Source organism: Equus asinus, chromosome 26 (genome assembly GCF_041296235.1).
Source record: "Equus asinus isolate D_3611 breed Donkey chromosome 26, EquAss-T2T_v2, whole genome shotgun sequence".
Taxonomy (NCBI): domain Eukaryota; kingdom Metazoa; phylum Chordata; class Mammalia; order Perissodactyla; family Equidae; genus Equus; species Equus asinus.
The window spans coordinates 42,725,546-42,748,507 of NC_091815.1; the positions used below are offsets into that span (position 1 = coordinate 42,725,546).

General features: G+C 55.8%; 2 protein-coding genes and 1 long non-coding RNA gene across 13 annotated transcripts; 2 read left to right on the forward strand and 1 right to left on the reverse strand.

Annotated features, from left to right (window-relative positions):
• Positions 1-2,541: 2,541 nt before the first annotated feature.
• Positions 2,542-13,941, reverse strand: MZF1 (myeloid zinc finger 1). Of its 8 annotated transcripts, none has more exons than XM_070498907.1 (7): positions 13,801-13,941; positions 12,292-12,592; positions 10,211-10,646; positions 9,710-9,893; positions 8,916-8,986; positions 8,676-8,796; positions 2,542-4,180 (listed from the first exon to the last, which is right to left on the reverse strand). In XM_070498907.1, exons 3-7 carry the CDS (start codon positions 10,604-10,606, stop codon positions 2,742-2,744), a joined length of 2,211 nt encoding a protein of 736 aa, XP_070355008.1. In that variant the 5' UTR covers positions 10,607-10,646; positions 12,292-12,592; positions 13,801-13,941; the 3' UTR covers positions 2,542-2,741. The 8 variants fall into 8 exon arrangements, with proteins under 8 accessions (XP_070355008.1, XP_070355005.1, XP_070355004.1 ...); XM_070498904.1 differs by lacking the exons at positions 12,292-12,592; positions 13,801-13,941 and adding exons at positions 11,234-11,351; positions 11,945-11,963; XM_070498903.1 differs by lacking the exons at positions 12,292-12,592; positions 13,801-13,941 and adding exons at positions 11,234-11,351; positions 11,583-11,598.
• LOC106846661 (tigger transposable element-derived protein 1-like) lies at positions 12,486-18,359 on the forward strand. Of its 4 annotated transcripts, XM_044760182.2 has the most exons (3): positions 12,486-12,611; positions 13,500-13,584; positions 16,063-18,359. In XM_044760182.2, the coding sequence occupies exon 3, from the start codon at positions 16,161-16,163 to the stop codon at positions 17,997-17,999; it is 1,839 nt and encodes a 612-aa protein (XP_044616117.1). In that variant the 5' UTR covers positions 12,486-12,611; positions 13,500-13,584; positions 16,063-16,160; the 3' UTR covers positions 18,000-18,359. The 4 variants fall into 4 exon arrangements, with proteins under 4 accessions (XP_044616117.1, XP_014721081.1, XP_070355013.1 ...); XM_014865595.3 differs by lacking the exons at positions 12,486-12,611; positions 13,500-13,584 and adding an exon at positions 13,845-14,029; XM_070498912.1 differs by lacking the exons at positions 12,486-12,611; positions 13,500-13,584 and adding an exon at positions 13,854-13,876.
• Positions 18,360-20,957: 2,598 nt separating this feature from the next.
• On the forward strand, positions 20,958-22,524 carry LOC139042175 (uncharacterized). The gene is made up of 3 exons (XR_011498543.1): positions 20,958-21,319; positions 21,536-21,627; positions 22,386-22,524. It is a non-coding gene; the product is annotated as an uncharacterized lncRNA (long non-coding RNA).
• Positions 22,525-22,962: the final 438 nt, after the last annotated feature.

Sequence of the window (22,962 nt, forward strand, 5' to 3'; positions counted from 1 at the left end):
ATCAGAGCAGTGCTTGGGGGTGGAGAGAAGTGGACAGATTTACAAGGTTGGGGTTGGGGTGAGAATAACTGGATGGATGTGGCATGGGGAGGCTGGGCTTGGGAGCAAACAACAATGGCCTCAGGTACAGACGATCCATGGACAGGCTGGCTTGGCACTGTTGTAGCTTCACCAGATGACCAGTGCCTTGGGGGTTCCTCTCCTGGGTTCCTCCTGTGGCTCTGGCCAGGTGGGGCCAAATAGTTATTCTGTCCAAGCCCTCAGTCTTGCTGATGGTATGGAAGCACTTGCATTCTCAACCTGCAGCCACACGGCCAGGTTGCAGGGGTCTCCCCAGCAAACTGCAGAAATGGCCTTTTGTGGAGGGTTCTCACTTTGCTTTTCATGTTTCTTCTCAGTGGGCTGGTTTGGCAGACTTCTCACGGCTTTGGGCGTGGGACCTTGGCGTGATTTATCCTAGTCTTTCATGTTTGTCATAATTTTTCCTGTGCAGAATTTCACATTTTTATGTAGTCATATCTGCACAGATTTCCTTTCATGTTCTTCACAACACCAAAATAATCAAAACATGAAAGAGAGCTTTCTTGTTCTCTTTGTTTCTGATTATAAAAGTCACACAGGGGCCGGCCCTGTGGCCCAGTGGTTAAGTTTGTGCACGCCACTGTGGCAACCCAGGGTTTTGCCGGTTTCGATCCTGGGCGCGGACATGGCACCGCTCGTCAGGCCACACGCCAGAACTAGAAGGACTCACAACTAAAATATACAACTATGTACCGGGGGGCTTTGGGGAGAAAAAGGAAAAAATAAAAAATCTTAAAAAAAAAAAAAAAGATTTTACTTTTCCTTTTTCTCCCCAAAGCCCCCCGGTACATAGTTGTATATTCTTTGTTGTGGGTCCTTCTAGTTGTGGCATGTGGGACGCTGCCTCAGTGTGGCTTGATGAGCAGTGCCATGTCCGCGCCCAGGATTCGAACCAACGAAACATTGGGCCGCCTGCAGCGGAGCACGCGAACTTAACCGCTCGGCCACGGGGCCAGCCCCGGAAAAGTAAAATCTTAAAAGTCACACAGGCTTGTAAAAAAATCTGTTACATGATTTATAAAGCTTTGGCAACATTGCTCCAACCTGAGACCACTAGCTACCTCAGTGTTTGCCTGCCTTCCCTGATCTGACTCTCCCAGCCTTTGCCTAGGGCCCCAGTGACCACCTTCCTCTCCGCTCTGATTCTGCAGATCCCACACCAGAGTCCTGTTGGAGAGGACGGCGAGTGTTGTTCCAGGACCCAGGAGACACTCCTTTCCTGACTATGCCACACAGGAGTGCCCCTGCATGGGGAGCTGCTGACTTTGCCAGTATGGATGCCAGAGTGGCCCTGGTCTTGGCTGGGGCTAGGCATCTGGGGAGATGGAGAGGGGGGGAGGATGAGGGAAGGGGAGAAAGGGGGCAGGAGCAGGGAGCACACCTTTTCTAGCATGGCCATTGAAAATGTCTGGCCCAGGCTGGTTTGTCTTCTTTCCCTGATACCAGGGCCCCAGTCTTGTGAGGGTCATGGTGACTCAAAGCAGTGAAGTCCAGCTGTACCTGTCTAAGAAGCTTGGACACACAGGCCTCGAAAGGCTGGTCGTGGAATCCCCCCGGCCAAGGCCAGGCTGACACCCACCCAGAGTAGGGTTTAGGTCCCAAGCCAGACCCTGCTGCATGAAGTCCTCTTTGGCGCTAACTTTTACTCCTTGTTTCAAGCACCCAGTGCACACACTCGTGTAGTGGGGGTTATGTCAAGAGCCTGGGCAACGGGATGGAAGGGGAAGATAGGGCAAAAGAGGCAATGGCATGGGAAAAGGCTAGAGGGTTCCAGAAATGCCAGCCAAGTCTGCAGAACGTTGAACCCACACTAGCAGTGTCTGTCCACTTTCATGTAAGCTGCTGCCAGCCATGTTTCTTGACTTGCTGCTAAACACACTCCTGATGGTGACCTTCCAGTGTGGGGAAGCCCTTGGGGGCTGTGCATGGGGTCAGGGTGGGAGGAGACTGTGGCCCATGGTACCGGGATGATCACTAGAGGCTTGGAGAACTGGCCTGGGGCCTGCAGCCCACTTCAATTCCCAGACTGGCTGGGGTCCCCCTCAAAGGGGCCCCCATCCTCAACACTTGCTGGTGGTGAACATACTGGAACCAGAGAAAGGTCCTGAAAGAATCTGGATTTACAGATAAAACCTATGGCTTCCTAGCTTTAAAAGCTTACAAATGCTCATCCCCAGGCTGTCTTTGGCCTTCTGGGCACATTTTCTACCTCTGCATCTGATGATCGTCTGGCTGGGGAGAACTGGGCCGGTTCAGGTACTCACCTGGCAGCTGGCTTGGCCTGTGGATGTGTGGGTTAAAGGCACGATGGGCAAACAGTATAGGAGCCTTGGTACATGGGGGCACCCTACAGCCGTGGGCAGGTGCTGTTAGAAGCCACCTGGCAGGGGGCCATGAAACCACACTGTTGTAGAAGTAGTCGTGGATGGGTGAGGTGGGCAGAGAGGAACTCGCGCAAGTGGGGAGGCACTGAGTGGGTAGAGACCCAGACCCAGGTTCCATCTACTGTTTATTGAGCACCTACTAGGGGTCAGGCCCTGGGCGGGTCTGCTCGTACCGAAGCGATTGCAGGCCTCACAACAACCCTGTGAGGTATGTGTTCTGCCCGCTCCCACACACAGGACCGAGGTGGAGCAGAGAGGGGGTCTAGTGAACACTAGCTACTCCGCATTGTGGACGTGCTGGTGCTGGATGAGCTTGGTGCTTTGGTGGAAGCGGCGGCCACAGTCCTGGCAGGCGAAGGGCTTCTCGCGCCGGTGGGTGCGCAGGTGCTGCGTGAGCGTGGGCCGCTGGCGGAAGGCCTTGCCGCACTCGGGGCAGGCATAGGGCCGCTCGCCCGTGTGGATGCGCCGGTGCTGCGTGAGATTGGCGTGCTGCCGGAAGGTTTGGCCGCACTCAGGGCAGGTGAAGGGCCGCTCGCCCGTGTGGATGCGCTGGTGCTCAGTAAGCCGTGAGACTTGCGTGAAGCCCAGGCCGCACTCGCTGCAGTGGTACGGCTTCTCGCCGGTGTGTGTCCGCTGGTGGCGCGTGAGCTTGAGACGCTGGCTGAAGCGCTGGCCGCACTCGGGGCAGGCGAAGGGCTTCTCGCCCGTGTGCACGCGCAGGTGCTGCGTGAGCGTGGGCCGCTGGCGGAAGGCCTTGCCGCACTCGGCGCAGGCGAAGGGCCGCTCGCCCGTGTGGATGCGCCGGTGCTGCGTGAGGTTGGAGCGCTGCCGGAAGCTCTGGCCACACTCGGCGCAGGCGAAGGGCCGCTCGCCGCTGTGTACGCGCCGGTGCTGCAGCAGCACCGAGCGGCGGCCGAAGCGCTCGCCGCACTCCACGCAGCCAAAGGACTTGTCGCCGGTGTGCACCGCCTGGTGCTCCAGCAGCACGGCGCGCCGCGCGAAGCTCTCGCGGCACTCACTGCACGGGAAGGGGCCTGGGGGCTCGGGCGCTCCGGGAGGTGTGGGGGGCGCAGCACCGGGACCCGGGGGGTCGCCGTGGATGCGCTGGTGCTGCAGCAGGTTGGAGCGCTGCCGGAAGCTCTGGCCGCACTCAGCGCAACGAAAGGGCTGCTCGCCCGTGTGCACGCGTCGGTGCTCCTCCAGGCGTGCGCTGCGCACGAAGCCCTGGCCGCAGTCGCCGCACACGAACGGACGTTCTTCGGTGTGCGTGAGCTGGTGGCGCAGCAGGTGTGAGCTGCGGCTGAAGCTGCGGCCGCACTCGCCACACACGAATGGCCGCTCTCCCGTGTGTATCTTCTGGTGCCTCAGCAGGTTGCTGCGTTGGCTGAACACCTTCCCGCATACGTCGCAGCGGCCACCTCGCACGGTCCCGGCGCCTGTACTGGGCCGACCCCTGCCCCGGCTCCGACCCCTGGGGGCGCGCCAGCGGGCGGTGGCCAGCATTGGGCCCACGCTTTGGCGGGGATCCTCGCCCGTGAGATCTTGCTCACCTCCCGGGTCACTGTGGAGGACGAGCGCGTGCGAGAAACTACTTTCTCGGCAGGGTGACCGGAGTCGGCTACTAAGGTCGGGTACCCCGAGGTGCCAGGGAATGTGGAGGTGGGGGCTCACAGTGACTGGGCCAGCAGAGACGTTGTCCATCGGGAGTGCGAACCCTGCATTGCACAAGGAGATCCACTCATTCGTGACAGAGAACCCACTGTGTACCCGGACACACTGCAGTCCGGGGGAAACTGTGAACAGAGGGATCTGAAACTGACCCAACGAGGCAGTCTGAGGTGACATGGGCAGGTGCAGGGATTCTGTCTGTGCGGGCTTCCCCAAGGAGGCGACAATGGACAGAACCTTGCATGAGGAGGAAGAGTGAGGAAATGAGGACAAGCTTCCTAGGTCTGACTGAAGTTTGCAAGAATCTCCTTTCTGGAAGGGCTGTAGGGCAAAGTGGGGCAGGTGGCCATTGCTCTGTCCAGGTGGGTGATGATGGTTTCCACAAATGTAGATAAGTGGGTGGGTGAGGGAGGCTGGAAGTAGAGCCAATAGAAGGGATGGGGGAGGGGAGGGAGGGAATGCAGGTGCCAGGACTTTGGTCTGATGTACCTTGCTTGAGATGTCTGTGGGGTGTCTGAGGGACAGAGACTCCAGCAGGGTCAGGGGTGCTGGAGTTAGGGGCTCAGTATGCAGGGAAATGTGCACATCGGTGTTGTGGCATATGCATGGCACATAGAGCCCTGGCTTGCATGTGATTAAATAGGGGTGGGTGTCTATGGAGAAAAGGAGTAGGTCCCAGCCATGCTGTGAGCACTCCAGCATTAGATGCTGGGTGAGGGAGGACGTGTGAGCAAAGCAGGGGTGGGAGAAGGAGGAAGCCCAGAAGAAGTTAAATCAAGGAGGCAGTAGCAAGGGCCTCAGTGGGTGACAGAAAATCAATAAGCTGTCAAAGAAAAGTCAGATAAATTATACTGCATCAAAGGAAGTCATTTGTGCATAGAAAAAACAACTCAGTGTCAAAAAACAAATGACAAACTGAGAAACTCTCCAGAGGCAAAGGGCTAATTAACCTAAGAAAATAGCTCCAATGAATCAACAAGAAAGACCAACGACCTGACAAACATGGGCAAAGGATGTGAACAGGAAAGGAAATGTAACTAATGTTTAAATCTCATAAAATATGCTTAATCCCCTCCTAATAAGAAAACTGCACATCAGAGCTGTACTCATCTACCATTTCCATACCCTTACTGCAGGGACCCAAGTGTTTGTGTGCATTGCTGGTGATCATGAATGGGAAGCCAGTCTGGCAAAATACATCAAAATGGCAAATTTCCCACAATTTGATCCAGCAATTCCACTTTCAGGTACTTCTCCCACAGCTGTGTTCCCCTGTTTGAAATGACCTACATATGAAGTTTCTCATTTTATCACTTAAAAGTGACCCAAAGGATTGTCAGTAGGAGCCTGCATGGATAAACATGTCCACAGTGGGGCTCTACGCAGCGGTCCAAAGACAAGAGCACTTGCTGCTATGTGTTAAAGTGGGAAGGTGCACAAAAAATGTCAGGTGTAGAACACAGTGGAGATTAAGCATCCACGTCTGTTTTAAAGAAGGGAAATGAGTATGCACCTGAATTTGTGTTTGCTCTTCTAGGCAGAGAATCTTTCTGAAAGGACACACAAGAAACTAGTAATGTTGGCTGATGGGGAGCAGGACTGTGTGACATAGGCAAGGGAGGGGCATTCCAGTGTATACTCCCTCGTGCCTTTTAAATTTTCTAACGTGTGAATGCATTAGCTATTCAAAATAGTCTCATGATGAAAACACTGGCTGCACAGAAGATGTTTAGTTGAGAGACAAGGGAAACAGCCAGGAGACCTGATGGAGAGATCAGTGTCTGATTCAGAGGGGAATCAGTGTCTGAAGCTGGGAGCTGAAGTTGTCTATGGGGAGTGCAGCCTGAGGAGAGAATGGGGGTGCTGCAGAGAAAGAACATACCAAAGAGCCTGAGGGAGTGCTGCTGTGTGGCTGGAGAAAGCCAAGAGACTGGGGTTGTGAACTGAGAGAGAAGCAGACCCAAGCTGGAGAGAATGGTCAGCCACACAGCATGGGCTGAGCCCAGCCAGCCAGCTGAAAACTAAAACAGCAGAAGGAGCACGTGCTAGATCCTACTCTCTCTGCTCCAACATGCAAAAATGACAAAACATAAGAAGAACAACTTTAAAAATACCTTGGGCAGCTCCAAAGCAAGAAAGGACAGTTGGTAAGATTCAGGAATCCAGAGCCTGGTACAGTAAGCTCTAAAGCTCTAAGACTGTGGAAATCCAGGGACTAAAACCAGGCTCTGTCGTGAAGGTAGGGGTTGGGGAAATGGGCTGCGTTAGCATAGTCTACCCACAGACCTGGCCAGGGATAGGTTGCTTGCTTTTGGTTGGGCTACAGAGGTATCTTCACTGAATGGCCTGGGTTATGATGGACCCTGTGGCCCCCTCACTTAGGATGATGCTTTGGGCAGGGACAAACAAGAAGCTCCTAGAGCTGTGAAGGGCAGGCTGTCAACAATGCAACTAGTGGGATAACTCACACCTGAGGAAACTGAACTTACTAACCAGTCTAGAAAGGACACTAAAGTATTTCCAAATCCTCAAAGGTAGGATCAGTATCCATGAAACAAGGAAATTATGAAAAAATTAATGAGTTGGGATCCTTATTGATAAAAAAACATAATAAATTGGGACTTCTGGGTAACCATGGCATCTATTTAAATTTTTTCTACCTTGAAACAATAGTAAAAACCACAATGTTCTTTTTTTAGGCATAAAATCCACAAAGATGAACAGAAGAAAAATAAGCCAACACACCAACCCTTGACATTTTCTACTCTGGAAAGCAGATGGGTAAATGGCAACTGTGGGGCAGACTAAAGGTGAACACTAAGCCAGCAATGGGGAAAATTGAAAAAAATCAACTCGTTTTACCCCAAAGAAGACTTGAAAAGTTCAGGACTTGGAGGTACCAGGTACCTCAGGTTGTGCATGTGAAGCGACAGGGGCACCAAGCAGGCTGGGGAGGCTGTGTCAGAAACAAGCTGGGCATGGCTACTGCACAGAACAGCCCTGGGCTCTGTCTGCACAGAATCCTGAGTAAATGGTGGGCACTGCTGTAGCTCGCATCCCTGGATCTCTCTTTCCCATCGTGGCAAAAGGCTGGGTTGAGGATGGGAGACCATACTGAGGAAGTCAAGAGATTAAGTGAAGTCACACTGGGCACTAAGACACCAGCCTCTCTCCTGGGATGCTTGCAAGATGCTGGATGTGCCCTCTTGGAAGACTCAGAGGAAAGACCCGAAGATGTTCACAGCAATGGGGTGCCCCCAAATGGCCCAGCCACATTGCCCTATGGATCCTTTAGTAGCGTCCATTTATACTCCACCCACCCGCTCACATCCCCCAAGAAGTGGGTCTCCTTGACTAGTGACCCCCAACATTCCTTCCAGCCCTGGTTTGTTGTCATGGCTGATAAGCTTCTCACCTACCTGCTCAGAGCCGCCAGATCTGTGGTCCCTCTGAGACTACACTGGGAGAAAAAACTTAAATTATTGCAATCCTCAGAGAAATGAGGAAAGATGTTATGTTACAACTGTAAGAACAACAGGAAGTGGCTATAAAAATGAACAGCAAATGGAAACACTCTTGGAAATTAAAACTATGCTAGGAAACACGAAAATCTCAACAGAAAATCTGGAAGATATAATTAAGGAAATTTTCTGGAAAATAGAGCAGAAAGAAAAGGATGGGAAATCGGAGTGAAATGAACATTAGAGGACCTGCCTCAGAGGCCAATAGGCAAGTATCAGGCATTCCAGAAACAAGAGAACAGAACAATGGAGGGGAAGGAAATCAAAGAAACAATTCAAGCCAATTTCCCACAACTGAGATGTGAATTTCATCTCATCAACAATGGTGGTAAAAAATGTTTGAGACTGAGTTAATAAAAAGAATTCCTCATCCAGCCAAACTTCAGTCTAACATTGAGTGTTAGACAAATGTGCTTCAGATATATAACATCTCACAACTTCACCTCCCACACCAGAGTTTCACAGTTCACAGGAAGGTCCACCAGAACAAGGGAATAAACCAAGAAAGAGGCGGGGTCCAGGGAACATGGAGAAAGAGGAGGTGGGAAGCGTGGATGATGGCAGCCAGAGGGCGGAGTGGCTGAGATGGACAACAGGGGGCCTCTTGCCTGAGATGCCTGGACTATTGGGCAGGATCCTGCTCTGTCCTATTTGATACCCACCCTTTGTCAAGATCCCTCCTGCCTGCCCACCCTGTCCATGAACCTGCTGTCTTTGCCAGATCCCAACCCTTCCTTCCCTGCCACTCAATCAGTGGGATGCAAGCCCAGAATGCGGGAGAGAATGTGGGGGTGGGGAACACAAGCTCCGATCTTGGGAGGATCAGCTGGAGGGGTCATGAGGTCAGTGGAGAGCTTGGCTTTGGAGGGTAGGATGTTGAAGCATGCTGAATGCTGCCATGGATGGTCCACGGAAGGGGAGAGCTTGGGGATGCTGGAGCTAGAGGGCCACCTGAGCAGGGCCAGGAGTGGGATGGGTGATGTCCATGAAGAGGGCCCAGCCCCACCACATCTCGTCTTACCTGGGGAGAAGACTCCTCCACGTTCCTCCTGCCACAGGGCTCCAGGGTGCTCCCTCCATGAGGGCCCCTCAGGCCCAGTCTCGCTCTGGGGAGGGACCTGTTCCAGCACGATCCTACAGCCCTGAAACCACAGTGCTCACTGCTCAAGTGTGCCAATATAGGCCCAGGGAGGGACATACCTGACCCCCACCCATTGACGCTCCCGGGGTATGGAGAGGGCATGGCTTGTTTGGGGCTCACCTGGGCCTCCTCAGGCAGGAAAGTGGAAGGAGCCTCCTCGGGGTTGGCTAGAGGCCCAGAAGCCAGAAGCTCTGCAGAGAAAGGGTGGGGTTAGGCAGTCCAAGGGTGTCCCCACTCCACTGCCTTCTTCAGTGGTGTGCTAGATGCTGGGATCCAGGTGTGGTGACACCTGGGTGCAGGCTTGGGGCTGGGCATAGCACAGTAGCTCGAAGGGCCCAGCTGGAGGGTGGAGCAAAGCAGGGACCCCTGGAAGGCTATGGGAGGAGCTGCAGCAGGACAAGGCAGGCTCAGGTCAGTGCCCTGCCCCCCTGCGTGAAGCCTGTACAGGATGGCCAGTGAGGCCAGGAGAGGGTCGTTGCACAAGGGCCCACACAGGAAGGGCGGAGAGTGTGGGTGGTCAGCTGTAGCACCTGTCTGGAGGCATACAAGGGAGAAGCATGCCCCCAGCACTTTGGAGTTCTTTCACCCATACTCCAGCCTGCTGTCTGCTCACCAGCAACGGGCTCATGTCCCCCAGTGGATCTCCTTGGGAACCCCACATACCTCCCACACACGGAAACCCCAACAGCCTGCTCCATGCCAGGGGAAAGCATGGAAACACAGCTGTGACAGTCAGGCTTGGCATGCGAGGGGTAGTGACGGCCACTGGGTGAGCAGAATGTGGGAGCCACCAGTGCATGGGAAGAGTCCCATCTGGCAGATGACCAGCCCAGTGGGCTTCAGGCTGTTCAGGCCAAGTTCCCCTCATCCCATCCAATCAGGCCTTGGGTTGTGCCCACCTTGCCTGCCCTCACCTGGGTTCTCTGTAACCTCGGGCTCCTCTTTCACCTGAAGGCCCAGTGGCGACTCCCGCGTGGCCCCAGGGGGTATCTCAGGCCCAGGTTCTGGAGTCCGAGGCTTGGTTTGAGGGAGGGGCTGGAAGTCAGAGGGCTCCATCTTCTCTGATAGCACCTCCTGGCCCTGCACTTGAACTGTGACCTGGGGAGGTGCACCCCCCACCATTAGGGGCCCAGGCAGGAAGTTGGGCTGGGCGCAAGCAAGGGATTCCTGGGCATCCACCCCACTGTGAGACCCCAGAGATCCTGACTGACTAGGTTCTCCAAGCACCTACCTTCCCCTGGGAGGGAGCAGGGAGTGAAGGGACCACCTGCAGTTGCTCTCCTGCTGCTGACACCCATGGCTGCCCAATGCCCTCCCTCTTCCCCACTCTGTGTCCCTTCCTGTGTCCATGACTCAGGTGAGGCAAAGCTGGAAACTGTTCCAGCCTTGAATCCAGCTAAGGGCCACTGACTCACCCATCTCCGGGGCCCTCCCGGCTCTGGGCGCAGCTCCTCCACCAGGGCAGCAGCCTCCTCAGGGCTGCCTGGCCTCTGTCCCCGCATGCGGGCCTGGATCTCAGGGGGCAGTGTGCCCAGGAACTGCTCCAACACCAGCAGCTCCAGCATCTGCTCCTTGGAGCGCACCTCGGGCCGTAGCCACTGGCGGCACAGCTCCCTGAGCCGGGCCAGGGCCTCTCGGGGACCCATTGTCTCCTCGTATCGGAAGTGCCGGAAACGCTGGCGTGCAGCTTCCGGGCCAGGATCCCATGGGGCGGCCTCACCGTCCTCCTCAGAGTCCTCCAGCTTCACCATGACAGGTCCCTCGTGTTCCGGGGGTGCATGGCCTGGGGATCCCAGTGCTGCGGGCCTCATTGGAAAGACCGGGCTGGACCTCTGAGACCAGTGTCTGCCCCTGGGGGAAGAATGGGATGAGGCTGCTAAGATGAGAACAAACAGTGGCAACGAATACTTATTGAGTGGCTACTGTATGTTGTGCTGTTTGATCCTCAGAGTTACCCTGAGTGAAAGGAATATGAGGAAACTGAGGCATAGAGAGGTGCTCACATGCCAGGGAGCTGTGGGGCTGTTAAGCCCTCAATGAATCACTCGTATCCTTGGTCTCTAGCTAGGCCTATGCAGTCTCTGGTAGTCCCCTGTTCCAAACACAGGCTGCTTTTTAGGTCCAGAAGATACCTTCGCTCTCCCTTAAATCCTGCTCTTCTTCTGTTCATACCACTTCATCCCTGCCCTATAGGTGAATGACACCTACACCACCACCACCTGGGCATCAGTACCACTACTCCCCACTTCTAACACCAGCCCATCACCGCACTATCCATTCTCCCACCCAGTCCTTCAGACTATTCCCCTCCCAGCTTGGTTCCACAGGGCAGCCTATCTCCACCTGTTCCCCTCTTCTCCACCTGTGCAAGGTCGTCTGTGTGTCCCAGCTCCCAGGCAGCATCTTCCCCCCATTCAGCCCCATCCTCTGAACCCAACTTTTCACACCACACAACGTCCCATCATTTCTTCAGCTTCCTGATTTTAAATGCTGCTAAAAGGTGATGGGGAGTTTCCAGGGGGCGCACAAAGGCCCTGAGACCACTGCACCAGGAGCCTGCAAGCAAGGTCGGGAATTTTGATCCAGTCGATTTGCCACGTAACCTTGGCAGGTCGCTGTGTCTCTGTGAACTTGTTTCTTCATCTGCAAATGTGGACGACCTCCCCCCTTCCCCCACCCCCTGCTGCTCCTTCTACAACTAGGGTTAAGGAGCGAGCTCTTTGAAGCAATCTAATTAAGATTTCGATTTGGATCCGATTTCGAGGGCCGCCTGATTCCAAATCAAACCTCTGCTCCTCGATTCCAGGTCATCCTGAAATCCTGGGAGAAAGCTTCGCCAAGCCGGCCCGCACCTGCGGAGGTTCCTGAACTACATTTACCAGAAATCTTGGCAGGCAACTTCCCCGCGAGGGAGCCCCGGCAGGTCCTGGTGCCGCCATGGCAACCAGGAGGCGGGGCTCCCAGAGCCTGTCACCATGGCAATACGCAGTGATTGACGAGCCTCGCGCGACAGCACCGGGCCTGCGTGCAGAGTACCCAGGTCCCTGCCCCGCGATACTGGTCCCGCTGGGCAGCCAGAATCCACGAGTCCGCAGCCGCTGCCCTGGACCCCGCCCGAGCCTTCCCCGTCGAGAGGCTCCGGCCCTCACCTCGGCGCTCAGCAGGTCGCTCCGCGCTGCTGAGCATGCGCAATTGCCGACTTCCCCTCCCCGGCCGAACTATGTCTCCCAGAATGCTCCACGCACCAGCCCGAGCGCCTCCTTGCCCTTCCCCCACCCTCGCCTCTGTTTCCACCCTTCTCCCCCTGTTCCCCGGGGTAGCGTTGTTCACAACGATCAGGTCACATTCCCGCCGCCTCTTCCCGCGCTCCCCGCCTCAGATCCAGGCCTCTGGGCCCCCGTCAACGTGCGCAAGCTTCTCAGGGGGCAACCGACACCAGCACAGCCTTCCCAAACGCGCATGCCCCCCACCACGTTTCCCTCAATTCTCTACGGGCCTTCCGGGGGCAGGGTTCTGCACCAATCACTGCCCTCGCTAGGACGCCGTCAGCCCGCGTCTCCATGGCAACCCCCGGCTGAGGGGGCGCTCCTCCTTCACCGTCCGCCGGGACAGCAAAATGGAGAGAGGTTCGGCCCGGTGCTTCTTGGGAGGTGTAGTCGGCCAGGTCCTCCGTGCGCGCGTGCGCGGCGAGACTTTCCTTTGTGCTCGCAGGCAGTAGGCGGGCCCGGGCGTCTCCATAGTAACCGGTTGGACCGACACGGAGGTCTCCAAGGCAACCCCAGGGACCTGGCGGGCGTCTGAAAGGCCATAGGAGAGGTAGGGTGAGGGCGTGGGGAGGAGACTGGGGCAGAGATACCGAGTAAGAGACAGTGTGGAGAGAAAGACAAACAAACCCAGAGACTCAGGGACAAGGAGAGACCCAGAGCCTTCTAGGGCAGAGACTCTGGGGCAGAGAGAGATGTGAGGAGAGACTGAAAGTAAGTGAACAGACAGGAGACAGAGACACGGGTAGAAAAGAAGAATACCGGAGAGAGATTTCTACCCTCAGAGACCTAGAGAATGTGATAAGCTAGAGTGTCAGAGAGTCAGAGACGGAGAGACAGGTGTGTCAGAACAGATAAGAGGGAGAGAGATCAGGAAGGGATGCAGATGAAAGGAGAGGGAAAGAGGGAGAGGGAGAATAGATTCACAAAGACAAGAAGGGCAGATTACGAGACTAAGGGACAGACAAGGATACAGGAGTACAGAAGCAAGAGGGGAGAAAGGGACAGAAATTAGAGATAAAGTAAGATGGATTGAGTTTTCAAAGAGTCAGAGAAGGGTGACAGGCAGCAAGAGAGACAGAGAGTTGGAGGGAGATTTGTTAGAAAACCTTATCCAAAACTTGACAATAAGACAAAGAAGATGACTGGGAGCCCTCTCTGAGTTCCCTAGCATGTCTCTACCAAGCCTGCTTCGGGTCACTTGACTCTCTAAGCGAAGCAACTCTTTTTGACTTTACTTTTTATCAGAGTCCAGATACTGTGAAGTTAGATGCTAACTTGTAAAAGGTTGAAAAGTTGCAAATGCTTTCTGTCTGGTAGAAAAGAGTGCCCCAAGGGTTATAGTTGTGTGACCCTGTAGGACACTAAGCAGGATACTAAGACGCCCGGGCCTGCCCACTGCCCTATAGGGCACTAATCCGACTTTGCACTTTTATTTCAGTGTTTGTTCTTTCTTTTACTCTATCGCTCCTTCTCTCTCATCTTCCTGGAACCACCTACGTTATCCTACTAGTTCCCTCCATGAGGTAAATAAATCTTTGACACGTTCTGAGTTTAAGTTTTTTGAAAATTCTGTTTTGACAGTCTGAAGGGAACCAGTTCTCCGGGATGGGGAACAGACAGGGATAATGAGAAAACAGTGAGACAGAGACAGGAAGGGAAGGAGGTAGGGATGATGATGGAAAGAGAAAGTAGGCGGCGGAAAAGATACGAGAGAAAAATTAACCGTCGAGAAAACCAACCGCCAGCAGAGACAGCCTCGGGCGTCCCCGCCTGGACTCCGCGCGTAGGGGGCTCGACGCTGAACTACATTTCCCGGTAGGCCCGGGAGCGCCGGGCGCAGGGCCAGAGCGCCGTCGGGGGCGGGCCCCACGCACCCTCCTCCAATCCTGGCCGTCGCCCGACAACTTTCGGCCTCCTCTGGCAAGATGGAGGCTGGGCTCGGCCGCTTTTGGGAATCGGCATTGTGAGGTAGGAGTTGGGGAGGGGCGGCAGCCAGACCTGCCCAGCTGAAGCAGCCGGCTCGCGTCGCGGTCCGGGGGTGAGGACTTTCGGCCTCGCTGGGAACCGGGCTCCGGGGGCGGGGGCTGGGGCGCCCTTTCTTTCGGCTCCGGCCGGGGGGAAGGGAACGGAGAGAGACCGCTGCGCGCGCAGCCGGGGACGCGCGCTAGTGGGCCAATCGGAGCCTTCGGCGGCTCCATGGCTGTCTGGGAAATGTAGTCTCGAGGGTCGAACCCTGTCTTTCATCCAGACTGGGCGGCGAGCCTTCCTGGTGGCGGGCTTGGGGTCTTTGTCTCGAGATGGGGAGGGAGGAAATGAGTGAATATATGGGTGAATTAATTTGAAATTGTGGGCTCGCAGGCAAAGGCGTGGATATCGGAGAGAGAAGGGTGGGCGCGTGAGTGGTTCAGAATTCGGGGCCTCTTCCTGGTCAGGAGCCTTCCCCGTGGCCACTTACCTTTTTCTGCCTCCCCGGCTCGAGGGCTCTGTGGGCTCTTTCAAGCCAGGTGCAGCCCGTGAGTCCCTGAAGGTATTCGTCCTAGGTGCCATAGATACGCCCCAAACACAGACCCGTCAGGCATTTGTCCTTCCCTGCTTTTCACACCCACTCCTTCAAAAAAATCTTAGTGTTTTCATTAGGTGCTACTTTCACGTGGTTTAAAATGCAAAAGGGATGAGGTGAGAACCCTGCCTCCCACCACTGTATTTCGTTTAATAATTTAGTCAGCCAGCGACCACTGGATGCCTGCTAAGTGCTGGGCACTGTTCTTGGGCCTTGGGATGCAACAGAGAGCTCAGCAGACTCAGCTCCTGCCCTCAGGCAGCATGTGACAGATGCACAATAAAATATAGGGGGAGAGGGCCTCTCTGATCAGGTTACATTTGAGCAGAGACTTGCAGAAGGAGAGGGAACAAGCTATGCAGATAACAGGGAAGAGCGCTGGCTCTGGGCCAAAGGAACCACAAGAGCAAAAGCTCTGAGTCAGGAACATCCTTAGTCTGCCCTGAGGATGTGCTCAGGAGTTAGCAAAGGAGAGAAGTAGGCCTTAAGGCCCTTGATGAAGCTGATGAGAACTGTGGCTTTTACTCTGAGAGAGGTGGGTAGCCTGGAAGGGCTCTGAGCAGAGGGGGACAGGACCTGACTTAGTGAATCATTCTGGCTGCTTTGTGGGGAACCACCTTCCTCCTTTATCCCCAGGTACACCACAGTGGTGGCATGAATTAGGGAGCTTCCCTTCTGTGTTAGTTTCCTATGACTGCTGTAATGTATTACTACAAACTTAGTGGTTTAAAACAACACAGGTTTATTATCTTAGAGTCTTAGAGGTCTGAAATCTGAAATAAGTTCACTGGGTTAAAAACCAAGATATTGGCAGGGCTGGTTCCTTTTGGAACCTCCGGGCTTCAGTGGTCATATTGCCTTCTGAGTGAAGAAGTCTCTCACTCTTACAAGGACCTCTGATTACGTTTGGGGTCCACTCAGAGAACCTGGGATAATCTCCTCATCTCAAGATTATTAAGTTAATCATATTTGCACTCTCCTTTTTGCCGTGTTGATAATTTATTCGTAAGTTCCTGGGATTAGGATATGGATGTCTTTAGGAGCCATTATTCAGCTTCTCACACTGACATTTGATGTCTTTGAGGGAGAAGCATGGAGATGGGTAGCTCATCTGCTCATCAGTGTTTGGCAGGGTTTCTAGACTCTCTTGACTTTCTCTTGTGGTTGCAAGGGGTTTGCTGGGGGGAAGAGAGTGAAGTCTCCCAACAGATCTCTCTTTTATCTCATAAGCTAAAACTAAGTGACATGTTCCTCCAGATGCAAAGAATGCTTGGAAATGAGCGTGCAGTGTTTTTAGCAGTAGAGAGAGAAAGGACTGGGTGTACCTCTGTGGCAGTGGTCAGCGGGGCTGGGTGATCTGTGTCAGATCATGGGAAGGCTGGGCAGTGGTTGGGACTCCCATGTGCTCACACATTAATGCCCATGTTTCCTCCTCTCACAGGCAGAGGCAGGCCTGGCAGGAGAGGCCAAGAAGCTGCCTTCGTGGGCACTGCAGTAGCTACCGTGGATGGGCAGTGGGGAGAGAGCTTGTCCAGGTGCATGGCTTGGGGAGGCGGAATGAAGACAATCCCCCACCTGCAGGTATCAGGGAAGGCGCCCCTTGGTGGGATTGGCCTCCGTCACAGTGCCAGGCGGGACCGGAAGTCCATCACCCTGCATATGAAGTTGGAGGTGCTTCGGAGGTTTGAGGAGGGTGAGAAGCTGACACAGATTGCCCGGGCCCTGGGGCTGGCCACCTCCACTGTCGCCTCTATCCGTGTCAACAAGGACAAGATCCGTGCCAGTTCTCAGGCAGCCACACCTGTCAGTGCCACACAGCTCACCCGCTGCCGGGGTGTGGTGATGGGCCACATGGAACGCTTGCTGAGCCTGTGGATTGAGGAGCAGAAGCGGCAGAACCTGCCCGTCAGCACACTGCTTATCCAGGACAAAGCACGTCGGCTCTTTGCGCAGCTGCAGCACGAGCAGGGTGATGGCACCCAGGTCGAGACTTTCGGGGCCAGCAATGGCTGGTTTGCCCGTTTCAAGATGCGCCACAATGTGCTGTTGACAGATGAGCCAGCTGTGGCTGATGCCCAGGCTGCAGCCCAGTACCCCCCAGTGCTGCGCACCATTCTGGAGGAAGGCCAGTACTCACCAAGCCAAGTCTTCAACGTGGATGAGACGGGCCTGTTCTGGAAGCGGCTGCCTGAGCGCATGCTGCTGGCACTGGAGGGGGCAGCTGGGCCTGGGCCCAAGGCCTCTAAGGACCATCTGACCCTGCTGCTCGGTGGCAATGCAGCTGGTGACTTCAAGCTGAAGCCCCTGCTAGTGTACCCCTCAGAGAACCCACGCGCCCTCAGGGGCTGCTCCAAGTCCAGCTTGCCTGTGGTCTGGCGCTCCAACCGCAATGATTGGCTGACGCCCAGCATCTTCCAAGAGTGGTTCACTGGCTGTTTCTGCCCTGCTGTGGAGAGCTACTGTGCCAGCCACGGCCTCCCGCACCGTGCCCTGCTGCTCCTGGATGGTGCGCCCTGCCACCCTGCCCACCTGGGTAGCCTCTCGGCCCATGTGCGTGTCGAGTTCCTGCCCAAGAACACATCAGCCCTGATCCAGCCCATGAACCAGGGCATCATCGCTGCCTTCAAGGCCCATTACCTGCACCGCATGCTCAGCCAGCTGGTCCAGGAAACGGCTGGTGAGGACCGGCCCTCTGTGTGGGAGTTCTGGCGCAGCTATACTGTCATAACCGCTGTAGACAATATTGCCGAGGCCTGGGCAGAGCTGCAGCCTGCCACCATGAATAGTGCCTGGAGAAAGCTGTGGCCTGAGTGCGTGCCCACTGGTGCCCCTGAACCTAATGCTGTGCCCCAGCTCCACCGCAGCATTATGGCACTAGCAAGCCATGTGGGCCTTGGGGACATGGCTGAGGCTGATGTCACCTGCCTGCTCCAGGCCCATGGGGAGCCCCTGCCCCGGGGCATCCCTCAAGATGCAGAGGATGGGGACGCCAGTGCCTCTGAGCTGCCCTGGGAGGTAGGGAAAGGCCTGGCCTCCAGAAGACCAGAGCCAGATCTTACAGGGGCTGTGGTTGGTGCAAGGACTAAGGAGGAAGCTGGTGTGGGTGCACCGAGCCCCGAGCACCTGGCCCAGGCCCTGTCCCACTTCGCTGCTGGCCTGCGGGTCCTCACAGAGAATGATCCCAACCGGGAGCGCAGCCTGCGTGTGTCCCGGGGTGTCCACTGTGCCCTTGCCCGCCTCCGGGAGCTGCACCGGGAAAGGAGGCGACAAGATCAGGCAGCTACATCCTCAGGAGGCCCCGTGGTGTTGGCAACGAGGGAGTTGGCTGGAAGCCTGCACTCACCCCAGGTGGGGCCCACAGGGTGGCCCAGTGGCTAAGGGTACAGGTGCTGAAGGACAGACCTGTACGGCTGTCCTGCATGATTTGGGGTTTGGGCCTGACCTCAGATGGGCCCTGTCTGATGACATTTTGTTTCTAGAGGGTGGACACTGTCCCTTCTCTCCCATGGTTCTCATATCTCATGCCCTCTGGTCTTTGTACAGTGATACACACAGTGCCAGGCTTGGGGAACTGGAGGGTGGTGGTCTCTGATTTGCAAATGAGCTGCAGGGCCCAGGAGTGCTCACCCATGAGAGAGACACACCCCGTAACACAGTAGTTGCCCAGCACAGCCCCTCAGGGTGGCCTGCCTTGTAAGGAGTGTCAACCTTAAATAAAATAATTGGCAGATTATTAAAGTTGATCTTATTTAGGAATAGCAGAGAAATTGCAACTTGGGACAAGTAAACTATGGTGAACCGTAGGAAAGTCTGAAGAGACAAAGGGAAGGTCAGCTTTTATTAGGTTTTAGGAGGAAATTGGAGAGGATTCTTTTGAATAAAAGTTCATAGGGGAGGACATGAGTTTGAGGTTGTGGAGGTTTCTCATTGGCTGCAAGTGGTAGTTAGTGTGTTGCTGCTGGGGTGAGGAGGGATCTTCCTTCTTCCCTCACTAGTTATGTAGGCTTTGACGAGTGGTATGTGCATGAGAGCTCTCTCTTCATGGCTTCCTGACTCCATTTTGAATAAGGTTTTCTTTATCACTTTTCACAGGGGCCAGGGCAGAGACCAGCCTCTCCCATTTACCAACCTTGACCTCTCACTCCTTGCACCATTGTGACCCTTCCTAGCCAAGTTTAGATGAGGGTTTCCTGCTCTCAGCATCTCCTTGCTCGCTTTCCGTGCCATCGTTGTCCCCTTGTGGTTTCTGTGGCCTCTGTTGTCTGAGGTCTCTGGTACCCTCCCTGTGCCCAAGCCCATGGGCACGTATTGGTCCACTGTGGTTTTTAATACCAGGGACCACGTCTTTGGTTTGGAGATATTCTCTTTTCTGGGTTTCTGTGGTTGTCATGGTTGTCTTGGCTTCCCTCCAGCCTCAGAGGCTGAGCCTTTTATGACTCTGATGGTTTCCTGTGTCTGGTGCTCTTTGGGAAATCCCATCCACTTATGAGGGCTCAGTGGCCACCTCAGGCTCAGCTCCCAGTGCACTGGCTGCAAACCAGCCTCTCCCTGAAGTTAGACCCACATCTCTGATTCTGATGGATGGGCTCCCTGGACAGTCTTGTTATCTCCCCTCATTCCAGCTTGTTCTGTTCCCCAAACTCTAACACCAGGAACCCTAGGGTGTCCGCCTGATTCTGCAGACGCACCACATGGGCTGCCAAAACACAGTCAGCAAGGGAAGATGTTCCTGTGCTCCACCTGGATGAGCCATAGGGGATGGAACAGGGATGTCTGGCCTCTTGGACTCCTTTCAGCACAGGTACCTGCATGTGCCTGCACACATGCACATAGACTCTCGTGCCAAGAAATAAAGATGGGAGAAAGGATTTCTACCACCTCTGTCCCAGCCAATACCTGCAGTGATGGGCCTGCAGTCAACACATCACAGAGACTGGGGCCAGGGAGGGGCTTGAGGGCCCACTCTTACTGGGAGAAAGGTCAGATGAGGCCGTTTGTTTGTCTTCTGGGGGAGAGTGGCAAGAGGAGTGGCAAGGAGAAGGGAAGGAGCTTTTTTCTTAGCACCCTGATGACTGACTGGATTAATTGCACCAATTATGAGCACTTGGGCTAGGTGTTGGGGAGACCAGGGTGAGTGAGACTGGCTTCAGGAGCCGTCAGTCCAGAGGTTGTTACATTCTGTGTGACAAGGTCTGTGACAGGCGACTTGGAAGGGACCCCAACTGAGCCAGGGGCAGAGGACAGGACACGATAGGGGAGGCTTTCTGGGGAGGTGGTGTCCTAGCCTTCGGGACGTTGCTGACAATCAGTGGATTGGTCACTTCAAAATGCCACCGTCAGAGAGGGGCTTGTCAGAGGCGCCCCAGCATGATGGGGTGGTTGGTAAAGGCCTGAGGCCCGGAAGGAAGGAGTAGCCCCGATGGCAGCTGAGCGCCGCACAGGAGATGGAGGAGGCCAGGGGACCAGGCAGGAGTGGTTGAGGCCAAACTCGGAGGGGTGGAAGGAATAGAGAGGCAGGTGAGCGGCAGCCGGGCACAGCCACCGCATGCTAGCAGAGCGCACGGAAGCGACTGCAGTTGCGGTCACGCAGGCCGTGTGTGGCGGAGACCACGTGCACGTGGGCCCGTCCGGCTCCAGGGCTCGTTTCCTCGACTCCTGGTCCTCCCCAAGCGCGCAGCGGAGCGCCCCGGACGCGTTCAAGCAGCGCCCTCTCGCGGGCCCCTGAAGAAGTACATTTCCGGGCGGCACTGCGTCTGCTCCGGCCCCGAGCGCGGGCGCCCGCTGCCTTCTGGGAAATGTAGTGTCTGCAGCTGCGACCGTCGAGGACTACGTTTCCCAGGGAACTTCCCCGGCCGACCATCTCGCTTGCCTTTCACTTCCGGGCGCGGGCCGTTGCCATAGAGACGCAGAAATCACTGACCCGTCAGCTCTACCCCTCTTGGCGCGCCTGCCTGGAATGTCGGGTGTTAGTATGGGTTGCGCGTCAGGGGCGGGAGAGAGAGGGTACGAGGCGCCAGAAGCAGTTCTTGGTGCTCCTGGAAGCGCCCGGTCCTCGGGCCCCAGGGTGGTTGGTCGCTGTTCCTGCGCCTCGGTGCCGGTCTGCCTGGCTCCCGGGGGCAGAGAGCGTGGGCTCGTTGCGGCCAGAGGCGTCGGGAAGGCCGGAAGTAGAGTGTGCAGCCTGCCGGAGGGTGGCGGGGAGGCGGGGCAGAGAAGCACTACCTGTCTCCCAGGAGCTCCTGCGAGTCCGCAGGGAAGGGCGGCGCGGGGGCCACTGGGACATGGAGTCCGGGGGAGCGGGGCCTGTCCCAGCAGCGGTTCCGGCTCTCAGCCGCGGACGTGTGCCGGTCCATCCTCCGCGGAAGCTCCTGGCCTCCCTCCGGCGGTTCCCGGTTCCGTGCAGACTCCGTTCGCATTCCCACTCAGCTCTCCGTAAACTCTTCTCACCTCCTCTGGGAAAACTCTGGATTTCCGCAGCCCAGGCCTGGGTCCCCTCTTTGATCTCACTGCACCTGTGCGCTCGCCCCTCCGTGAAGTGAGAGCGCGGTGCAGGGGCCCTCGCCGCACTCGGGATTAACCCGGAGATCCTTAGCCGGCCCGAGGCTCTACCGGATCGCCCTGGCCACACGGCCTTTGCCTCTGTTGATCCGCTGCCCAGAATGTCCTGCTCTCTAGCTGTCACCTTCACAGGGCACCAGGGGGTGAGGAGCCCGAGGTTTCGTCGGGGGAGGGATGGCACCGCCCAGGTCTGGGGAGTCCTGACGAGCCGTTTTAGAAACATGCGCTGGCATTGACAACAATCTTTATTGGTTTTTGAAGTTGCAACGGTAACAAATGGCCATTGCAAAAGAAAAAAAATCACAATAATCAGAGATCTATAAAGGAAAACGTGAATGTCCTCCAAATTCTTTCCCTAGGATTGCCAGCTGGGGATTTGTTTTTCAGGATCGTTTTCTGAACATTTATAACGGCAGCTCCTGTGTACACACAGGCATATACGCCCGCAGAGGTAAGTTCTAAAATTTTAACACTAGTGGCATCGTGTCGAGTGAGGAGGTCTACTTTCTTGTGTGGCATCATAGAGTGGACATCTCTTCCTGTCCGTTGTTGATCTTGGCTAGTTGAGCCTCTCAAGCTCTGTAGTAGTCTGCCGTGGAGGAAGGAAGTCCTCCCAGGGCGGGAGCCAGCTGTTGCTCTCCCTCCACCTGGCCCACTCTGGCTGCACTGCAGCTGTCATCAGCTTCCACCTTCCCCTTCCTGTCTGTTCTCTACATCACTCTTCCAAGTGCCCCTCAGACTGCATCCTTTGCTTGCTCAGACTCTCCATGGGCACAGACCTTCTGCTAGTTCCTGCCAGCACCTCTGCTTGGCTGCTGTGGGGGTTCTTTCAGTTCACTGAGATACTGGGTTTGTTTGCATCCATGTCCCTAGGAGCAGCCATTTTACCTTGGCCCAGTCTGGCCTGAGCTCCCGAGAGCTTCCCTGTAGGGCTTGGCTCACTATCCTCTTAAGTGGATTTCCACTGCCAGCTGTCCTCCTGAGGGCACAGATGGGGAGGTTGAGGCTGGAGGTGTCCCCTGCCAGGTTGCCAGCTGGCCAGGTCTGGGGACGGTTTCCCCAAAGCAAGTGGCCTTGGAGGGTGTGGGTAAATGAAGGGGTGTGGGTGGTCCGTGGCCCTGACTGGGTGCGTGTGTGTCCCAGGAAAACAGTGAGTGTGGCCTGAGTGAGGGCAAGGGAGGCCAGCTTCCTGAGGTCTTGCCGTGGCAGGTGACCCAGCATCTCTTGATCAGGAAGAGCTCGTGATCATCAAGATGGAGGATGAGGCCACCCCATGGTATCCTGAACCCCTTTCCAACCCTCAGCTCCCAACCCTGCCGCCTGGGCTTGGTAGGGACCCCTAGCAGCGCTTCTGTAGCTTTTGCTATGAGAAGGCAACAGGGCCCTGCAAGGCCCTGGCCCAGCTACGAAAGCTGTGCTGCCAGTGGTTGAGGCCCGATGTGTGCTTGAAGGAGCAGGTGCTGGAGTTGCTAGTGCTGGAACAGTTTCTGGGTGTGCTGCCACCTGACGCCTGGGTCTGGGTGGAGTCCCAGTGTCCTGAGAGTGGTGAGGAGGCTGTGGTGCTGCTGGAGGACCTCGCTTAGATGTTATGGGAGTCTAGCGAGCCACAGGCACCTAGGGGCTGGTCAGGAGGCCTGGGGGTCAGGGAATGTGCAAGGGGACACAACCCAGGAACTTGAGGCCTGAATGCCTGCCCGTACTGCCCAGGCCCTCAGTGTTCTCATCACTGGGAAGGTGACTGAGAAGCTGCCACATGCTTGGAGCCTTTTCTGGCCTCTGAGCCTTG

Coding starts and splice junctions, on each gene's coding strand:
- MZF1 (XM_044760166.2), bottom strand. CDS start 11,772: ATGGTGACAGGCTCTGGGAGCCCCGCCTCCTGGTTGCCATGGCGGCAC. Junction 8,987..9,709: donor CGAGGTTACAGAGAACCCAG/GTGAGGGCAGGC, acceptor CTTTCTCTGCAG/AGCTTCTGGCTTCTGGGCCT. Junction 4,181..8,675: donor TGGAGGAGTCTTCTCCCCAG/GTAAGACGAGAT, acceptor TGTGCAATGCAG/GGTTCGCACTCCCGATGGAC.
- LOC106846661 (XM_044760182.2), top strand. CDS start 16,161: ATGGCTTGGGGAGGCGGAATGAAGACAATCCCCCACCTGCAGGTATCA.